At 37.8% G+C, this 22,198-nt stretch overlaps 1 protein-coding gene across 1 annotated transcript; it reads left to right on the plus strand.

Annotated features, from left to right (window-relative positions):
* Window positions 1–222: 222 nt before the first annotated feature.
* Window positions 223–17,497, plus strand: cnksr1 (connector enhancer of kinase suppressor of Ras 1; the record flags this gene model as incomplete). Its single annotated transcript, XM_056244934.1, has 16 exons — window positions 223–342; window positions 1,626–1,685; window positions 2,407–2,475; window positions 2,976–3,095; window positions 5,895–5,983; window positions 7,911–8,020; window positions 9,375–9,499; window positions 9,788–9,821; window positions 9,931–10,106; window positions 10,939–11,012; window positions 11,423–11,494; window positions 14,477–14,550; window positions 14,991–15,064; window positions 15,597–15,699; window positions 15,784–15,962; window positions 16,198–17,497. Coding segments are annotated over 16 exons (1,806 nt in total), but the record flags the coding sequence as incomplete, so codon positions are not given.
* Window positions 17,498–22,198: the final 4,701 nt, after the last annotated feature.

A 22,198-nucleotide genomic window follows, 5' to 3' on the forward strand; every position in this document is an offset into this window, starting at 1 on the left:
AGAAATCTTTTGTAACATTATAAATGTCTGTCACTGTTGATCAATTTAATGTGTCCTTGCTGAATAAAAGTATTAATTACTGACCCCAAATTTTAGACGGTAGTGTACTTTGTGACATGAAAATATATCTCTACTGAAATCCAATTATATGTAGCATTATATTCATTACTTTAGAAGAGATGTTAAACTGACGTGTTTTTCTTTTTCTGTCTTTTTGTCTAGTGTCGTCAGTTGGTAGCAGTGTGTGATGAGGTTTTGACCGTTAGTCCATTTACTCTTCTTACCCATACTGCACAGCTGGAGAGTGTTGAACTGGTCCCTGCCTCACCAGGAGATCACGTGGTAATGCATCGTATCATTTATAACTCAAATTATTTACAGTAGTTCATTCATTCTCTGTTTCATCCTCTATGTTGTCCAGTTCGCTTCCCTGTATTTCTCTGGCTTTCAGCAGTAAAAGTAATTTTCTAGATTTATAATTTATTTAGATACTTTGGTGCTTTTACATTTATTTCTTAGTTTGGCAAATGTTAAAGAACTAACCATGCTTAGTATAGAGGTACAGATGGAGTTTAAACCAATTGCATCTTCTTTCTGCACTCTGGCTGTTTTGTCTCTTTCATTAAACCGTGTTAATCAATCATTTCTACTCAGACAGTCCTTGCACTTTGTATTATATTCAGCTAATATGCTGCTAAAATGTTGTTTAATTATGTAAAGCTCTTCCTTTCTGTACATTAACAACACTAAGCAGCTCCACAAAAGAGAAGCTTTTCTGTGAGGTGTCTGATATTGTGCAATTAAAAATAGTATAATTGGTTTAAATTTGCCCCAGTTCAATTAAGAACAGCCATACTCTGAGAAACTTGATTAGTTATAAAGGCTCACATAGTCTTTTGTCATGTTTGACGTATTTTAATTTAATTTTGGGCATTTATGTTGTGTGTGTCTTCATATCAGACACAAACACGCAATGCAACATGCATGATTATATTGGCAGTCATCCACAAACCATTTGAGGAAATCAAATAACACTTCTTTTTTTTTACACTGTTTAGTACATTGTACTTTAATATCAAAGGTATGTCTGTCTTGTGATTCTTGCCAAGACAGACCTGCCTCTGCTGTTTCCAGGAGCAATATTGTTGGAAGACTCATTAGGTCCATATTTTGATACATTTGGCCTGCATGCTTTGGAGAAACAAGAGTCAGAGAATATAATAATTGGACTTAATATAATAATTGATTATTATTGATCTGACAGATAATAGAGGCTGGACCCCCCTGGTTCATTGTCTCTTAAGCAGGAGGTCTCTGTACTTACAGCACATTTTCAGCAGAATCAATACTATTTAGATCGGACTTTGTCTAACATCTGATGCTGCAGTCAATTCATTGACCAGTGCCGATTTGAACAAGCTCCCTCAGTTCTCCCTTTGAATTTCTTTCCATAATGCTCGCTGATCTAGATGGCAGGAAGGCTAAATATTATAGCGAATCTGCAGGGTTCACAGACCAATTAGCAGCCCGGATTTTCATCTCTTTTATATAAGCCATTGAATTATAGTTCAGCTGAGGTCTAAGATAATCTTGGCTTGATATGCACATTATTTCTTTTTACATAGGGAATTGAGATCACCACCACAGGATCCAGAAATCATTTTGTCACTGGAACAGCAGCTGAGGTAGGACAGGTTGACGGTACCCCAGCGCTTCATATATTTTGGAAGATGGAAAAGTATCATTTCATTTGTTTAGGTAGAAAATTCGTGTTTTTCTAGCAAATACGAACTTAAATCACCCCTTGAATTGTCTGCTGGGAGATACGTGAGGGTGTTTTTGAAGTTTGCTGTCAATGATCCCGTAAATTAATCGACACATACAGTATGTCAGTCAAACTTGACTCTCAGAACAGTGTGACTGAAATCTTAATTTCCTTCTTGTAAAAAAGTGGGCTAGTTTAAAAGTTGTCTTAAAATGAGAATTTTGAGTTTGAATTTTTTTGGGTAATTTTTCTTTCCTATATAATAAGAGAAAACTATGCTTCAAATTAAACTGCCTTATGGTCAGAAATGGGGAAAGAGGGGAGTTATGTCATTTTCTTTAGTTTCATTTAAATATATTGGATTCAGAAAAGAGGCACATTTAATCACTCACTCACTCAACTTTAAGTTAAACAGTTTTTAACCTACACTATTATTTAAAATAATTAGTCATCCAACCTTAAAGATGTTGATTTTTTTTACATACTAAATGCACTTGGTTTCAAAAGCGGCACTTGTCAGGTTGAATGGGCATGATGCTTCTGTTTGTGGGTGATTCCTTCAACGCCATTGCAATTTTTGGTACTGATATACTCTGTTGTACATCTTCTGTTGTACATAATCATAAATCCTTGTGTTACAGTCTTCTACAGAGATCTGTGAGAAGATTTTAGCGGGAGATGAGGTCATTCAGGTCAACGGACAGATAGTAGTAAGTAGGAACTGTTCAATGCTAATGATAACTGTACTAAATAATAGTAAAATGTTATTTACATAAAGACTTCTGTAAGGAAGGAAATTTGACAGGGTTTTAAGGAGAGGGGCTGAACCCTGGGTTAGCACAGTGAGACTCGTCCGTCCATTTGATGACCTGCCCGCTGGATTTGAGCAGATGTCTTTTGTCCAATAAATTGGATTATCGTTATTTTGTGGCCCAATGCCCTATTATTACTGATAGGCACACTAGAAGAAAGACAAACGTTGATGCTTCTTGATGTTAAACACTGAAACATTCTGAATGTAACAAGGTTGGCAAAATGTTTTGAAAAAGGTTTAACTTTTTCAAATGAAATGAATAAATAAATCTAGCACAGTTTTCTGAAAATAACCCATAGAAAGGTGCCGCATCAAGCATTCGGTGCAAAAGAACCTCCATTTTGGATGCAAATATACATATATTTAACGCATTGTAAATGATAAATTTAATTCCAGGTTGGCTGGAGCAGGACAAACCTTGTTAAAAAACTGGAGGAGAATCCAAATGGAGTAACTCTGGTTTTGAGGAGGCTTCCAGGTTTCCTGAAACGCAAAGAGAGCCGAGCAAAGTCTGAGGTACTACAGGCTCATCCTTTTACTATAAATGCATACATACATTAAAATACTAATTTTAAACTGGCAGTTTAGCTCAATGACTCTGGAATCAGTTTTTTAAATCCTTTAGGGTTGTTTCAGCTTTGGGTAACACTTTATTTTGATGGTCCTTTTTGAACGTGCAGTTGACTATAAGTACCTTTGTAACTATATATCAACTAACTCTCATTAGACTATTAGTAGACTGTCTGCTCAATATCTGCTAACTCTTTTGTTGTGATGGTCCTCCAACAGACACTCTACTGACTATAAGTAACTTTGCAACTACATGTCAACTTAATCTAAGCCTAACCCTACCAGTCTATTAATACTCAACTAACAAACTAATAAGAGTTAGTAAACATGTAGGTGCACTGCAACGTTACTTATAGTCAACAGAATGTGTTAAAGGGACCATCAAAATAAAGTGAAACCCAGCTTTGTTCACACTGGACTCATATTTGATTTGGTTATCAAATCCGATCTTTAGGACTGAACCCAAATCATAATTATGACATAAAAAGTTGAATTTTTAACATAAAAAAACATTGTTATGACATAAAAAGTGAAATGATGAGATAAACTACCTGGCATTCAGGTAGTTTTAACGACAAACATTTAAAAAACAAACAGATTTCAAACCAATTACGAATGTGATTTGGATCGGGTTTTATAAACATTTTTTTTTTTTTTGTATTGCATTCATTTGGTATTGCTGTTTGTCTGAACAAAAACTGAATGTGTTTTGACTGTGTTAATAATAAGCTTGAAATGAACACATGAGTCTCATATGAGGTGCTGCCAGCGTTTTACACTGTTGATTCTTTTAGTGGTTGCTTTGCAACAGATTTATTGACATCACATGTTCACACGTCACACGTGGTTGTGTTTGTTCGATGAGCACATTTCCTCTTTGTGACACTGCAATGAATACACATTCTCTCACACATACACACTTACAATAAACGGTTTCAAATGAAAGAAACAATCGGATTTTCATTTGAACTTGTTTATTGAGTGCATCGTCATGACAGCAGTTACTTCCTACCCTCCAGTACCCACTTCCTACCCTCCTGATATTACACACACACACACACACACACACACACACACACACACACACACACACACACACACACACACACACACACACACACACACTCATATGGCACACACACACACACTCATACTCATACAGGTTGGATGACTATTATTCAAAAGTTTGGGGTCAATAAGATTAAAACAATTTTTTTGATATACTTTTATTTAGCAAGGATGCATTAAATCGATAGAAAAGTGACAGTAAAAACTCTTTTAACGTTACAAAAGATTTTGATTTCAAATAAATGCTGTTCTTTTGAACATTCTATTCATATATATATATATATATATATATATATATAGAGAGAGAGAGAGAGAGAGAGAGAGAGAGAGAGAGAGAGAGAGAGAGAGAGAGAGAGAGAGAGAGAGAGAGAGAGAGAGAGAGAGAGAGAGAGAGAGAGAGAGAGAGAGAGAGAGAGAGAGAGAGAGAGAGAGAGAGAGAGAGAGAGAGAGAGAGAGAGAGAGAGAGAGAGAGAGAGAGAGAGAGAGAGAGAGAGAGAGAGAGAGAGAGAGAGAGAGAGAGAGAGAGAGAGATGTTCTCCTTGATGTTTGATCTAGTATGTGTGTATTTCCAGTCAAATTAAAAAAGTTAATTTTCTGAAGCGGTGTGTGATGTAGCAGTCATGTGGCTTTTACAATGATTGGGTCTGTTGGTTACCCTGACTGATCCTCAGGGCTACACAAAGAGCTCAGACAAATGCACACATTCTTACCAGACCCATTACTTACTGATGAATCCGGACACAATCACTTTATGAGCTATCAAACACATTCCAGTGTTAATTTATTATAATTTGTGTACTATTATAGTTTTAGTTTTATTAATGTTTTCATTTTAAGAATTTGAGTAAAAGAAAGTTTTATTTTAGTACGTCATCCTAAACAAAAATAGAAATGTTGCCTTGACAGCAATTCTTTTTTATAATTGATTTTATTTCTGTTAATGTTTATTTTATTTCAAGTAATACTTTTTTTATGGTTTTACTTTTTGTTCTAGTTAGCAATAATAACCCCAACACTTAGACTTTTAAATAAGGACACACAGACATCTATTGTTTTTATGAAGCCTAAAGCTAAAAGTAAGCTTTTGCATTTTTAGAATTAAAATAATAATAATGATTTCTCTGAACAATTTTGTCCTCAAAGTATTGCTTTATAAAGCCACACACATGTATGGGTGTATGAGTTCGTATGTATGTATATGTGTATATGTGCGTGGGTATGTATGTGTGAATGTATACGTATACATTTCCGTTATAGGTTAATTCTTTTTTTTCTTTTTTTTCTTTTTTCTTTCTTTTTTTTCTTTCAATTCACTGGGGTGTAAAGGAGGGGAAGGGAAAAAAGGGGGAAAAAGGGGGAAAAAAGAAATATATTGTGTCTACTCTGACATGTTAATTGTATGATCGCAATATGAATAATGTCACAATAAAAAATATATAAACCCACACACAAACACAGGCACTAGCACAGTCTAACTGGAAATGGACACATAAATGTACTAATGCATGCCACAAACTAACCATGATCATTCACAAGACATGAACGTACACATGAACTCATTATCACACATCTGCATGTCTCGCCACAATAAAAAACACTTGCCACATGAGAGGAGTCACTCTCTGAGGTGACATTGGGTTTTTCCAAATGTGGATCTCATCGATTCTTTACTTTCAGAGAGAGGAGGAAGAGGAAGAAGAGGAAGAGAAAAACAGACATTCTCTTTTTGGGAGGGTGGCAGCTTCAGTCCGTTCTCTGTCCTTCAGGTGAGTTCGGCTGTCTCAGCTGAATTTCCTCTGACACTCCTATAATCACTATATGCTGCTGTTTCTGATGCTGAATTTCCTCTGATGCTCCTATATTCTCTATATACTGCTGTTTCTGATGCTGAATTTCCTCTGACGCTCCTATAATCACTATATGCTGCTGTTTCTGATGCTGAATTTCCTCTGACGCTCCTAATCACTATATGCTGCTGTTTCTGATGCTGAATTTCCTCTGACGCTCCTATAATCACTATACGCTGCTGTTTCTGATGCTGAATTTCCTTTGACGCTCCTATAATCACTATACGCTGCTGTTTCTGATGCTGAATTTCCTCTGACGCTCCTATAATCACTATATGCTGCTGTTTCTGATGCTGAATTTCCTTTGACGCTCCTATAATCACTATACGCTGCTGTTTCTGATGCTGAATTTCCTCTGACGCTCCTATAATCACTATATGCTGCTGTTTCTGATGCTGAATTTCCTTTGACGCTCCTATAATCACTATACGCTGCTGTTTCTGATGCTGAATTTCCTCTGACGCTCCTATAATAACTATATGCTGCTGTTTCTGATGCTGAATTTCCTCTGACGCTCCTATAATCACTATATGCTGCTGTTTCTGATGCTGAATTTCCTTTGACGCTCCTATAATCACTATATGCTGCTGTTTCTGATGCTGAATTTCCTCTGACGCTCCTATAATCACTATATGCTGCTGTTTCTGATGCTGAATTTCCTTTGACGCTCCTATAATCACTATATGCTTCTGTTTCTGATGCTGAATTTCCTCTGACGCTCCTATAATCACTATATGCTGCTGTTTCTGATGCTGAATTTCCTCTGACGCTCCTATAATCACTATATGCTGCTGTTTCTGATGCTGAATTTCCTCTGACACTCCTATAATCACTATATGCTGCATGATTTCAGGGTCTATAGAACCATTTCAAGTGTCCCATATGATGTTTGTTGTTCAAACATTGAGGTGAATAATTTATAGTAGCTATAGGTTTTACAATGTGGTAGGACATACTGTAATAGGATAGTTTTGTCTGCTTCTCTCAGATAACCCATGATGCTTACCACGGATTCTGTGTTTTCTATTATTTTTCATTTTACAGCAAACTTACTGTGTATTCAATTTAATTCAATTCAATTCAAGTTTATTTGTAAATCACTTTTCACAATACATATTGGCCTGGTTTCACAGACAGGGTTTTGATTAAACCAGGATTAGGCCTTTGTTCAATTAGGAGATTTAAGTCGTTTTTATAAACGTGCCTTAGAAAGAAACATCACTGGTGTGCATCTTGAGACAAAACAATGACATTGACATATTTTAAGATATGTTATTGCAAGTTGCTTTCAGTTAAAACAGCTCAAACATGCATTTTAGTTTGGGACTAGACTTAAGCCTCGTCTGTGAAACTGGGGGATTGTTTCTAAAACAGCTTTACAGAAAATGCTTGTTTCAGTGTTACAATTTAAGAAGTTTTCTGTTATCAGCCAGAGATGAGTGTCTCAAAGTAATTTCCATACAGCAGTAATATACAGCTATAAGATAATACATATGTGGTTAGTTAATGTCATGTATTCAGTTAATTGTATAAGAAGTGAAAGTCTCCATTCCTCAGCCTGTGTGTTTCATAAACTAAATTCTTGTTTCATAACTCTTTTCTGTAAGCTACTGTGAGGACATACGAGCACTCCGCTATCTCAGGTCTCTCTGTCTGTGTGTGTGTGTGTGTACAGCATGGCTAAACTATAGTATGTGTGCGTTTGGGTCAGCTTTCATAGCATTAAAGCTGCATCTGTATAATAGCATTGCAAAGGGCCACTTAGATTAATGTTTTTAGATTTTTTTTTGTGTGTGTCATATGCAATCATATAGTTTGTGTGTGTGTGTGTGTTTATGTGCCATAGATCAGCATCAGACGGCACACATTTCAAACGGGAAAAATCGGCGCACTCTAGTGATCAAAGCTCTGATGAACATCAGTCAATCACCTTAAAACGCCACCAGCCAGGGGCAGGTAAAAGTCACTGCAGATTGAACAAAAAACAATGAAGACATCAGCCCCCATAATGTATGCAGATTTTTTATATTTTGTCCACCCAGAAGTAATAAATAAAATGTTTCACAGACATCACAATTCATAATATGTACAGTTCGCTTCACGTACACTGTCGTTCAAAAGTTTGGCTCCTGTACATTTTTTTTTTAAATACTATAATTTAGCAAGGACTCTAGCCTGGCTAACGTCAGACCACGTCTCAATGTCAAATAACTGATTCAACATTGAGACGTGGTCTGGGAACCACATGTTCATTTTCTCGTATTTGAGGCGTGGTTTACGAATGCCCAGAGCCGTTTATTGGGTGCTACGAATGTCTATCAAATTCGCCTGTACCTAGCTCATAGCCAATTGTTTCAATTATACCAGCAGACGTATGTAGAGCGACAAAAATTAGACGAGGAAGAAGACGATGGGTCAGAGATTTATTTGAGTTCTAAACTACTTAGAACAATATCTAAGGCTGCATCGAAAGGTAACTTCGCGTCTGCTGCCATGTTTGATCCATAGGTATAAACAAACTGCTTCGGTGTGTCGCATAGACGCCGTCATCATCTTGCTGCTCCCTCCCCGTTCTGTGATTGGTCCCCTCGCTGAGGCGAAAATTTGGTCCGTGGTATCCAGACTGCCTAGCAGCGTGAATAAAATCGCGCTGCGCAAAGGCAGTATGGGGAAACCCAGGCTACAAGGACTCATTAAATTGATCAAAAGTGACTGCATGTTTCTTGAGCACCAAATCAGAATTTTAGAATGATTTCTGAAGGATCATGTGACACTAAAGAGTGGAGTAATGATGCTGGAAATTCAGCTTAACATCACAGGAATAAATTACATTTTAAAATATATTCAAATAGAAAACTTTCGGTAGCTTTGATTTAACATGATCATGGCAAACTTTTCACATTATACACAAACAACAAGGCTGAGATAAATATTATAACCGAACAGAGGTAGGTTAGTAAATCTTTTTAGATATCAGAGATAATAAAAAACATAATTATTAGAAATGGTTCCAGATACAGAACCTCTATATAAAATAGAAAATTGTCCCAACTATTGTTCATCAGCTATATTTTTCTAGTCAACAGCATGGCTCTACCAGCTAAACTACCAGTAAACAGCATAAGCCAGGCTGAAACAGCTCTATAATTCATGTTACTTAAAGGTAGTCTTTTCAACGGCCATAGTTTCATTGGTTCTGTGTTGCTGAGCATGTATACTTGTTCCTTAGTTTGTAGACTATACATTTAAAGCTGCATCTGCAGCTTATAAGCTCTATAAGATAAATATAATTCTGTCTTCACACTTATAGACTCTCAGCGTGCGAGTCGAAACAGTTTGGAAGTCAGTTCATCTGCAAGAAGAAGTCCGTCCCCACAAGACCAGGAGCTCAAACGAGCCAGCACCAGCTCCTGTCCTGACATGGCAGGACTAAGAGTAAGAACACTAAAAATACATTAATTTGGTGTGACATCCAATTCAGTACACTTTGTTCCTTCTCCTTGTTAAAGAGCAAGATGCATTTTGGAGAGATACTATAATGATTTGTCACCCTTGTGCCCTTGAGTATGGTACACTCGAGTGCATCGTGAGTCATTGAGAAGCATCTGCTGTGGCATCTCACAATAAAGTGTTTTAATGCGGTAACTGGGATGACATCAGCAGAAGTTGATGTTCTTTGAACCATGTGATCTCAGAATAATGCTACATTTCTTCTAACCACAGGAAGAAAAGGAGAACAAGAAGGTCTCTACTAAAGGTCAGGCATGGATTTGTTCATTCACTATTTTTATTTTTATTTTTCTAGAACATCTAATTTCATCTATTGCAAAATAATAAATCTTACCTGATTCGTATGTATACATAAGGAACACGGACAGCGATGAGCCGGAGGAGGGTGTCCTGTCGTGAACTTGGCCGGCCTGACTGTGACGGTTGGCTCTGGAAGAAGAGAAAAGAAGCAAATGTCTTCATGACTCAGAAATGGCAGAGATTTTGGTTCGTCCTGAAAGGTCCTACGCTGTATTGGTATACCAGCCAACAGGTTAGTACGAGTTTACTTGTAAAGTGGTTGAATTACAAGTAAACTTACAAGTGGATACACAAATTGGCACTTTATAAACACAAAATATTATATTAAAAAATTTTTGTAAAACTAAACTCTCCTTGAAAGTGTTTTCATCTTTACAAGGGATGCACAATATTGGACGATATTAGAGGTTTTAAAAAAAAAAAAATTATTTAGCCAATATTGGATATAATTGTCTTTAATAACAGTGTTAAATATAATCTGAATATTCATTCTTCCTACTGTACATTATAATGTTGTGATGCCAACATTAACTTGTTGCATTTAAAAATTGTAAATTTATTTTCAACAGTTTTGTTATTAAAGGGAAAAATGAGAATGCTGTCGTTTACTCACTCTCATGTCATTCTAAAACTTTATGAGGTTCTTTCTTCTATGGAACATTAAATAAGATAATTTGAAGAATATTGGTATAAAAAAAACTGTTTCGGTTCCCATTGACTTCCATTGAACCCCCCAACACACACACACACACAATGGAAGTCACTGGGAACCAAAACTGTTTACCAGCATTCTTCAAAATATCTACTTGTATGTTCTGTAGAAGAAAGAAATGTATACAGGTTTGCAAGGACATGGGAGTGAGTAAATTAAGACAAAATATCATTTTTGGGGAACTATCTATCCCTTTAATTTGCTGAGACAAAATGGTGTAGAATTTTATTATCGCCCACTAAATTACACTAGTTATCAGTTTATCGGTATCAGACAGAATTTTAATATTTTGTACAAAATCAGTTAATTTAGATGTACTTAAAATAATTATTGAACCCTTTTCTTTGTGCAGGAGGAGAAGGCGGAGGGCTTAATCAAGATCGGCAGCTACAATATAGAGAGCGCAGGAGAACACAAGAGGAAGTAGTGAGTATCTTCTGCACTATACAAAACATGCTGGCAGTGGTTTACCCATTCATTATTTGCTGCTGAATCAAATTTGAAGGAAAGCATATCTATTGACTTAACAACATTAAACCCCGTTCAGCGTGATTGTTTGTGTTCACACTGTCATAAAGAAACAGAAGTCGCCTGGCTCCTCGGACTCTGTGTTTGGCTGTGAGAGTGAGAGTATCTGGCACAGGAGGGCAGTTAGCCGGAGATGTGTGAATAACAAAATTACACTTTACATTCCTCAGATCTTCCCCCGCAATCCACATACACTGTACAGCACAACCTGCCACCATGATGACAAATGAGTTTTCATTAAACTGCTAAAGCTTCTGCCCTAAGATGAATGGTTATTATCATCTGATCTCTTTCTCTTTTTCTCCTAGTGTATTTAAAATGCGCCACCAGCGCTTCCAGAATTTTTTCTTCGCTGCTGATAATGTAAACGACATGAGCAAGTGAGTCTGGCTGCATATAAACAAGCATTTTCTCTAAACGACAGTTATGTCTTAGAGAGCATTTTGTAAAAAATCATTGAGTAGTGAAATGTCACAATGATTAGATCTTGCTGTGCACCTGCAGTTTATATTCATGTGCAAATGACTGTGCTTTGATCTTTGAATTTAAATACACTGAACAAAATTATAAACGCAATACTTTTGTTTTTGCCCCCATTTTTCATGAGCTGAACTCAAAGATCTAAGACTTTTTCTATGTACACAAAAGGCCTATTTCTTTCAAATATTGTTCACATATCCGTCTAAATCTGTGTTAGTGAGCACTTCTCCTTTGCCGAGATAATCCATCCACCTCACAGGTGTGGCATATCAAGATGCTGATTAGACAGCATGATTATTGCACAGGTGTGCCTTAGGCTGGCCACAATAAAAGGCCACTCTAAAATGTGCAGTTTTACTGTATTGTGGGGGTGGGGGATCAGTATTTGGTGTGACCACCATTTGCCTCACGCAGTGCAACACATCTCCTTTGCATAGAGTTGATCAGGTTGTTGATTGTGGCATGTGGAATGGTGGTCCACTCCTCTTCAATGGCTGTGCGAAGTTGCTGGATATTGGCAGGACCAGGACGCTGTCGTATACGCCTATCCAGAGCATCCCAAACATGCTCAATGGGTGACATGTCCGGTAAGTATGCTGGCCATGCAAGAACTGGGATGTTTTCAGCTTCCAGGAATTGTGTACAGATCCTTGCAACATGGGGCCGTGCATTATCATGCTGCAACATGAGGTGATGGTAGTGGATGAATGGCACAACAATGGGCCTCAGGATCTCGTCACGTATCTCTGTGCATTCAAAATGGCATCAATAAAATGCACCTGTGTTCGTTGTCCATAATATACGCCTGCCCATACCATAACCCCACCATGGGCCACTCGATCCACAACGTTGACATCAGCAAACCGCTCACCCACATGACGCCATACACGCTGTCTGCCATCTGCCCTGTACAGTGAAAACCGTATTCATCCGTGAAGAGAACACCTCACCAAAGTGCCAGATGCCATCGAATGTGAGCATTTGCCCACTCAAGTCGGTTACGACGACGAACTGCAGTCAGGTCGAGACCCCGATGAGGACGACGAGCATGCAGATGAGCTTCCCTGAGACGGTTTCTGACAGTTTGTGCAGAAATTGTTTGGTTATGCAAACGGATTGTTGCAGCAGCTGTCCGGGTGGCTGGTCTCAGACGATCTTGGAGGTGAAGGTGCTGGATGTGGAGGTCCTGGGCTGGTGTGGTTACATGTGGTCTGCGGTTGTGATGTACTGCCAAATTCTCTGAAACGCCTTTAAAGACGGCTTATGCTAGAGAAATAAACATTCAATTCATGGGCAACAGCTCTAGTGGACATTCCTGCAGTCAGCATGCCAATTGCACGCTCCCTCAAAACTTGCGACATCTGTGGCATTGTGTTGTGTGATAAAACTGCACATTTTAGAGTGGCCTTTTATTGTGGGGGCAAAAACTAAAGTGTTGTGTTTATAATTTTGTTCAGTATAGATGTGTTAGATGCAACGAAATTGTATTTTTAAAGGTGGGATTGTTACTTCTGTGATGTGAAAATAATTTTTTTAAGTTTAATGCTCATAGCCAAGTGTAATAAGTAATTCAGAGGTTGACTTAACAAAAAGTGTAAACACTGAGTGGGGAATTCAAAACAAATTACACGCATATGCTAATTGCATACTGACAGCTGAATTGATTGGTACACTCTCTGCGCTGTTTTATTGATTTAAAAAATATGCAATCTTGTGGGTCGGTTCTGAATTCTTGCGCAGTTGACTGTCACAATCTAGCAGAATTGATCTTAATCTTAATTAATATCTTTAATTGCATATCACCTATATATCACTGAGGCTAAAAAATGGTAAAACAAATATTTGGGTTACAAGCAAACAACTTAGTCTACTAGCTTAGCATAACACTAATAAATAAAACATTTCTTGACATAGAATTTTGCATTTTAAACAGGGCGAAAGAGACAGTAGGATTTTTTGGGAAACATGTTTGGAAACCTGAAATTCCACGTTTCACCATTAATATAATTTAAAATAATACAGCGAATAAGCGGAAAAAGCTTGTATTTGTTCTTTAAAAACACATTTTGTGAAAACTTTTTAGTTTAGTTTTCATTGATCAGATAATTCAACAGCCACTGCATGACACCTCTGCAGTGATTCAGGGCTGAGAATCTTATGTAATAGCACTACAGATTGGTGCTCTCTTTTACACTGCATGATTTGTCCAATGACCAGTCAAGCTTAGGTGCTTCATACCTCTAATAATAGAGCCGATGATATGATGTTCTGGAGAGAACCTTGGGCAGTTATATTAACTATCATGTATCATTCCCCCACTCATTTGCCAGAGGATAATATTAGACCAATCAGGTGACTTGGTCTCATCTGAAGAGATTTATGCCATTTATGTCCATTATTTACGGGCACGATTGTATATCAGATATTCTGTTGCCAAGTTGCAGTGGTTGATCTGATGACTTTGACCTCTTGAGCAGCACTTGAGGAGCTGCAGTAAAGCAGTGAGTCAGCTGACACTCAGAGTCAGATACAGAGAGCAACAGTCTCAGTCTGCGGCACTGGAGACAATGTGGAGATAATGTGAATGTCAACGCCTTTAACCTATTAAACACTCCCACCTCATGTTTAACTGCCTATTATTGCTCTTTTCTACAGCACATACACATAATCATTCGTGCAGGATCTCTCACACGTCACCTATGCCCTCTACTGTTCAATACAACACAATACAAATCACTTCTGGTGCAAATTGGAAACTGGTGATGGTGAGACATGTGGATTGGTGATAATTTATCACTGATAAATCAGTATTTTTGACTGCTTTTGTTCTCTCTCTCCCTCTCTCTAACTCACTCACTCACTCTCTCTCTCTCTCTAAAAAGATGGATTAATTGCCTAATTGCAGCCATTCAGAAACACAAGAAATATGTCCAAAGTCAGCCAGACAGTGAAGAAGGTAGGAAATTATGTGTTAACGCATTTTTCATGGTATATATGCCAATACTTATGCTGTTTCTATGCAAAATTTTCAATATACAGTCATTGAGGATTTTGATTTAATTCTTGCATAGAATTCGTAAAGTCCAAACTTGATGCCTTCAACCGGGTTTGGTCTCCATTCCTCCAATGCCTGATTCCCTATTGCATTCCAGTAAACTAATATATACCATGTAATACCATTGTCACCTTATGTAACTTATTATAATGTCCTTTCTATATATATATTTCTTTCTTCTACTGAATATTATGTTTGTTTCCTTATTCCTCAAGTGTATTTGCAACTTTTTTTTTTTTTACTTGTCTTTCAAGTTTATTTGTAACCTTTCTCTGTTATGTTGTGTTCTATTAAAAAAAATCTGTCAGTGCTGGATTCATGAATGATGTTTCTGTTGTCAGACTGTTACAGTGAAACCGAATCTGAGGAGGAATCATCACGTTCACCACTTTCTCATCGTAAGAAACTCAATACGGTGAGAATAAACACAGACACACCCACTCACAAATACACATCGACATGTACATGCAGTCCTCACATACATACACAAAACAAATAAGAATAAAATAAAACCTAAAATTAAAAGAATATTCCATTTACTCAACCTCATGTTGTTCAAAACCGGCATGATTTCATTTTTTGTGTGGAAAAAATAATTACATATTTTCAAAAATACTGTAAAAACAATAATATTGTGAAATATTATTACAATTTAATATAACTTTTCTGTTTAAATATATTTTAAAATGTAATTTATTCCTGTGAGGGCAAAGCTGAATTTTCGGCAGCCATTACTCCTTCAGTGTCACATGATCCCTCAGAAATCATTGATATGCTGGATTGGGGATCAGAAAACATTTCTTATTACAATCATATACTGGTTCGGAGATGGAAACATTTCTTGTTATACATTTTTCCATTATCCAGACTAGAAAAATACTGTGTGCTGTATACTTTTCCTTGGAAATTAAAATGGTTTACAGATTTTCCTCTTTATTTTGTAACAGAAAACCCAAACTCAATCAAACACTCTTCCTCGAACGAAGGGTAAGCAGAACAGGATGTCAGAGCCATTAACTATTTCACAAGCAGGGGGCAGTAAAATTGCAGGTAAAGGATCAGCATGAACTGTATCAGCTTATCAGCTTCTTAATATCTTTGTCAAGATAAACAAACAAATTATCTCTGTCTCAGGAAAATTAGATGAGATGGATGAAATGTTCCATAGCCTGAAGAAAGGAGGAGTGTCTCTGATTGGTCAGAATCAGCCAACAACTCACGACCAGCTTCGTAAATCCTTCATTAAACGGAACAAAAACCCTGTTATCAATGAGAAGATACACACACTCCGTGCCCTCCAGAGCACACTCAAGGTCAGACATGAATTGACATACACACACACACACACACACACACACACACACACACACACACACACACACACACACACACACTACCACAACCAAACATGAACTGTTGTTAGGATTATTTCCTACTCACGTCAAGAATAATAGATGGACAGTATGCAGTACTACATGATTAGCCAGGTAGAGGAGGTCAGGCACACAGTGGTCTCAACATTTGTCATTGGCTGCCTGTGTTTCTTAGGCGAAGGAGGCGGAGCTTCACCTGATTAACAAGATCCTAGATGATTCTGAGTTCTCATCGCAGAAGTTCCGTCAGTGGAAGCAGTGCAATGAAGAGCTGCTGCAGGACATTGAGAAACAGCCCAAACAGGCAGAGTCGCCAAGCATAGACACAGTGTCCAGGGCCAACGACGAGGCAAGCGGACTGGCCCTGAGTGATGGAGAACAGTTGGTAGATGCAGAGACACCTGATGACGGATGCTCCACTCCTACAGATGCACAGGTGCTGATGCAAACGCAGACCACAGTCACGGGCGAAACACCTACAGAGAGCTTCTTTTACATATGACACGTGTACAGAATGTGCAAACACAGCCACTTTCCTCCTGTGCTGTATTAAAACAAATTGAGAAACAAAAGTGCAACACTGGGACAAATGTGTGGAGCCGAATTGCAGCCAGCTGGCACAGAGCGATGGCCGTTTCACAAGAAGAAAGATCTTATCTGGAGCTTTTCAGCTACTTCAGTACTACTTTGTACTTCTACTGTACATTCACTATAAACTGTCACTGAATGTATGATGAACTACAACATGCTGGTAAAAGAACAAATTTAACTTTTAGGCACTTGCTAAAGGATGTTGATTATACTGATGTATGTAATTTTAAAAATATATTTTAGATTAATTATATTATTATTATTATGCATTTTTGTTTTTACTCTAGGTGTGTGTGTAAGGTTTGCTTAAATATGTCAAAAAATGTTTTATGAATGTTTTCGGTATGTTCAGACACGATAGAAAAGAAAGTATTTCTTTTATAAGAATTTATCCTTTTTATTTTGTAGATGATTTCTGACATTGCAGATCCTGAAAACAAGTTTATCAGGCTCAAAAAATATATTTCCTGAGGAAAAAAAATGATTACCTCAACCTCGCAATGCGTTTGTATTAAATGCCCAGCGTTGGTCATTTTCCCAGAATTGCCACACAGTGGCGCCCTCTGTTTTGTTCACGAGGTGTAGCATATGCCACCTGTTCAGTCTTTCAGTGTTTTCATTCCAACACTGTATATGCATGTGTATAATGGCTGCATGTTTATATATGTTGTTTTATCTGAAGCTTCTCTCTTAGTCTTTTTATTTTATTCTAAAATATCACTGGCCAAATAGCTTTATTTTTTTTTATTTTTTTTAGTTGATCAAAGGAGAGAGTGTTAAATGACTTGTGTGTCCATGCTCTTGTAGACAAATTGGAATCTCAAAATGTTATAATAATTTATTTCATGTTGCTGATTAAATTTTTTGTTCATACAATGTATAGACATAGATAAAAAATTTAAAAAGAAATAGAAATTTGAGATTTGTCATTTGCCTTATGTTAAAGTGTACAATTACTGTTTATTTAGAGCAAACCTCACTGCATCTCTTCCTCTTAAATTGGTTTAAATGCTCATTAAATAGTTTTTTTGGGGAAAAACAACTAATTTGTTAATTCTGTAACACTTTACTTAAAGCCTTTATATATAATGCATTATAAAATTATTTTTAATGCATTAATTATGCCTTGCAATGTGCCTTATTTTTATTTTTTTTATTGTAACATTTGATCAAATATTATAAATCAGTAGAATATTTAATTGTTTCAATCTAAAACATATGCACAGGTTTTTAAAAAAACTCAAGTAGACCTGTTTTTGTAAGTATTTGATTTTTCTAATTTAAACTGCCGACGTGATCTGAGCTCTGCTTCTTGTAATGTGGGAATGTACAGGTCAGACTATGTATTTACCAAAACAAGCTGTTTAGTGTAAAATCATTAGTTAGCGGAAAAAGACAAAACAACAGATAGTTTGATGTGATTTAAATATTTCAAGCAGTCTGACTTTTCACATAACATGAGCAGGAAAAATTGCTTTGAAACATTTAATCAGTAGCCTTACACATAGGCATTACAGTCAATAACACATATTTTGAAACATAAATATTTACAAGTACAGTTAGTAATTAGTAACATAGATCAATATATTACAGATTAATACTGTTTGTCCAAATATTAAAATGTGTATCAGTCATAAGGCTTGAGGGAATTGACACGACACATGTCTCACACATAAGTGGGAAAAGCCCAAATTGCCTACAGCCTTGTGACACTAGAAGCCTACATTTCTTACATTTCAGGACAGCTTTGGAAAGAACAATACAATACTGTCATGATGAACAGTAAAATCTGCCACGAAATAAAACTTGTGTCATTTTGAAGGCTGTGCCCTCTGTCACATTTGCCAACTGTCATAAGGGGATGTTTCATTTCTGAAAAGTAACCATTAAAAAATGACATAAACTGGAGTAAATGATTGTAATTCCTGTTTTTACTTGTGAATGTAATTTTCTAATATGAGGCAGTCTCACTTAGCCTGGCAAGCCAGACCTACATCAAGATGTTAGGTCTGGGAACTCACAATGGCATGCCTCAATCCGAGGGGCGGGATAAACGGTTGTCTTTCAAAATCCCTCTGCACGCAATAGGACAGCGCTACAACCAACCAGAGAAACGAACGGCTGTGGCTGAGTGAGCCCCATGCGTTTTTCCACCAGTGAACCAGCTAGTTGATTAAACTTTTGCCGTATCCGGTCGTCAAAACTCCGAACACATCTTCCTTTTTTAGGAATGACTTAAGTGACGTTCTCTTAACTCAAAGTCCTCCAGAGTTGCTTCAAAAGACTGCTGTTCGCCAGCAGCATCTTCTTTTGGCGCTTTTCCACTGCATTGTACGGTACGGTTCGCTTCGGTACGGCACGCTTTGGCGCTTTTCCACTGCAAAGTACGGTACGGTTCGGTTCGGTACGGCTCACTTGTGGTGCTTTTCCACTGCATGGTACGGTACGGTACGGCTCGCTTTAAATGGTACCTGGTCTGTTGAGGTTCCAAGCGTACCATACCGGTACTAAAATGTGACGTAAAAACAGATCACTGATTGGTCAGACAGAATCGTCACTACCAGCGTCATTGGATTTGCGACACGAGACACTAAACCCGCTAGATTTAAATAACCAGTAGACAACAGCCAACGCGGTAGCATCTGTTTTTACTTTCTTGGAAAAAAAAAAGAGATCAAAACTTTAAAAAAGAAATGGCTGAATCGTGGTCAGTGGACGAGGTGCAGACGTTCCTCTCGTTGGTTGCCGAGGAGCGGATCCAGCGAGAGCTGGATGGGGCAAAACGGACTGAAAAAGTGTTCCAAGAAGTAGCTCAGCTCTTAGCCGCACACGGCTATCACCGGACCTACAAACAGTGTAGGGACAAAATAACGATCAGTCCCACCCACTTTGAAGGGGTACTAACTGCGGTGGAAAAGCAACCGAGCTAAAGCGAACCGAACCGTGCCGTACCGAGTTGAGTCGTACCACGCAGTGGAAAAGCGAAGCGAGCGAGCAGAACCGTTCCGCGCCGAGTCGAACCGTACCGAGCCGAGCCGAACCGAGCCGTACCAGCAGTGGAAAAGCGCCATTTGTTTTCAAGCAGAGGGAAATCACGTGGAACCGTCAACTCTGCCGTCATTATGTTAAGCCCGCCCACCAACTCTATACACGATCTGATTGGCCTGACCAGAGTTTGGTTTTTCCAGCTCGAATGCCAACGGAGAGTTGCTAGACCACACTTTGCTGCAAAATCATTTTTGCTGCCGCTAGGGTGCGTCTAGATTTCTCACTGGCACATGTGGCTGACAAATGCGACCTCCAGAGGGCGCCGCCTTCGAAATAAGACAAATACAGAGAGACACCGCATACAATCATTAACGTATTAATAGCAACTAAGGAACAAGACATATCGCAGCAGATTGGAAAAGAAGTCTCGAGATGCTGACAAGAAGTTTGACAACAAAACTTGACAAGGCATTTTAAAAGCACGGAACCCATGTGCAAAATGCTGAAAAAAGCACTGCAATGGTCAAAGATGTCTGTCTAACTCATGTTTACATAGAAAAACAATTAAATGTAATGCAAAAACCCATTTCACATTTCTTAGACTACGTTCACAATGAAAGCCTTAGTGCTCAGATCCGTGAGATCCATGTGGCTAATATCATATTTCAGTGTGAACCGATCATGGTCCTGAACTGACCCGCATGCGCAAAAGAACGATAAAAGACGTCACGCAGCACGCTGTCATAGGGAAGTAAACTGAGTACATTAAAGTAAGTGATAACGCGTTTATTTATAGTGTGATCTGCCACAAAGTCGAAAAAAACATAGCAGAGTTTTTAAACATTTATGATTTGTGTTTTGCTTGTATCACAAATCCGTATCATCTTTATTTGTGCTTGTATGTATCACAAAGCTGTCACTGTAATACTTATGATTTCTGACACATCATTGTCCATTACTGACTACCTTTCCCAACTGTCTTGATAACTTCGGGTCGGGACTCCTGTGAGTGCAGAATTGAGACGAATGTTGCTTTAGAGCAGGGCTGTCCAATCCTGCTCCTGGAGGGTCACTTTCCTGCAGAGTTCAGCTCCATCCCCAAAGAACCACACCTGAACCAGCTAATAAAGGTCTTACTAGCAAAACTAAAGGCTTCCAGGAAGGTGTTTTGAGGCAAGTTGGAGCTAAACTCTGCTGGACAGTGGCGCTCCAGGACCGAGTTTGGTCACCTCTGCTCTAGAGTGATGCAAAAGTTGCATGAATTCCAATTTGACTGTTCAGTGAGGTCGCATTGCAATACATCTGACCTGTATCGGATTTAGAACCACATATGGAAGTGGCACAAATCGGACTTGAAAAGATCAGATTTGATGTGGTTTGTGCTGTTCACACTGCCATGAAAAAAAAGATGTGAGTCACATATGAGCAAAAAAAAATGGATTTGGGCCACATTTGCTTGCAGTCTGAACATAGCCTTATTCATCCAATCTCAATGGCCCTCATTTATCAAAAGTGCGTACACCAAATTTCCAGCGTACACCTGGCGTACACCCAAAACCACGGTGACTTTGAAATTTATCAATATGGACGTTGGCGTATGGCACGCTCAAATCCTACGCCAGCTCAGGAGGTGGTGTACATGTACGCACGTTTTGAGTTAGTGCGGAAATGCGCAGAAAAACAATTCCTAACACCATAAAATGCACTGACAAACTAAAAGATATGATATATTATGACCCACTGTAAAACAAAAAAACAAAAACATAGTAATTATTTACTTCAGTGTTTATTTTTGTGCAACATGGACTTCAATGTTTAATTTGTGTGACTTTACCAAAGCATTTGATTTATAAGCATATGTATTCCTTCAGTTGCGAGCCTGTGCGCTTTACCCTGACGTTTCATGGTTAGGCCCGGCAGGTGCGCACGGACTGCGTTCGGTAACGAAAGGCTTTCAATGACCAACAAATAATTCAGACTGACAAAATAATAAAAAATACATTCTTCTTCTTTTAAATAATAATAATAATACAAATAATAATAATGACATTCTTCTTCTAAATAACAATAAGCGTCATTAATAATACAAATCATACTAATAATAAGAAGCATATTACAAATTGTCATGTAATTATTAATGTTGAAGGGTTGGTCAAAATCCCTTGCCTCTTTAAATACATATATAATCATATATCATTTTGAATGGTTATATACTTCCTTTATAAAAATCAATAATCAAATATATTCATTATCACATAATAATTTTTATATTCTTGTGCTTGTGAAATTATATTTTCTTAAATGCATGGATGCAAGTAACCAGTTTCTTTTAGGTGCATTCCAATCTTACTTTGAGATTGCACGTAGTACACGCAGGACACGAAGGCCACGTAACCCACAAGGCCGTTTGTCTCTTTCTCTGGGATCAGTAGAAAGGTTAGAGGGTCCTAAAGGCAGCGTGGGCACATATGATTCTTCGCTGGACATATGGTCAAGCTATATTGAGCGTTACTATCAAACTTGAATTGTTGTATTAAAATGTATTCTTTCCAGTGTATTTCCTTCCTTGGGAGTAAATGTCAGTTATCTGTTTTTCT

This window comes from Rhinichthys klamathensis, unplaced genomic scaffold (assembly GCF_029890125.1).
Source record: "Rhinichthys klamathensis goyatoka isolate OS25496 unplaced genomic scaffold, OSU_Roscu_1.1 h1tg001163l_1, whole genome shotgun sequence".
NCBI classification, from domain to species: Eukaryota; Metazoa; Chordata; class Actinopteri; order Cypriniformes; family Leuciscidae; genus Rhinichthys; species Rhinichthys klamathensis.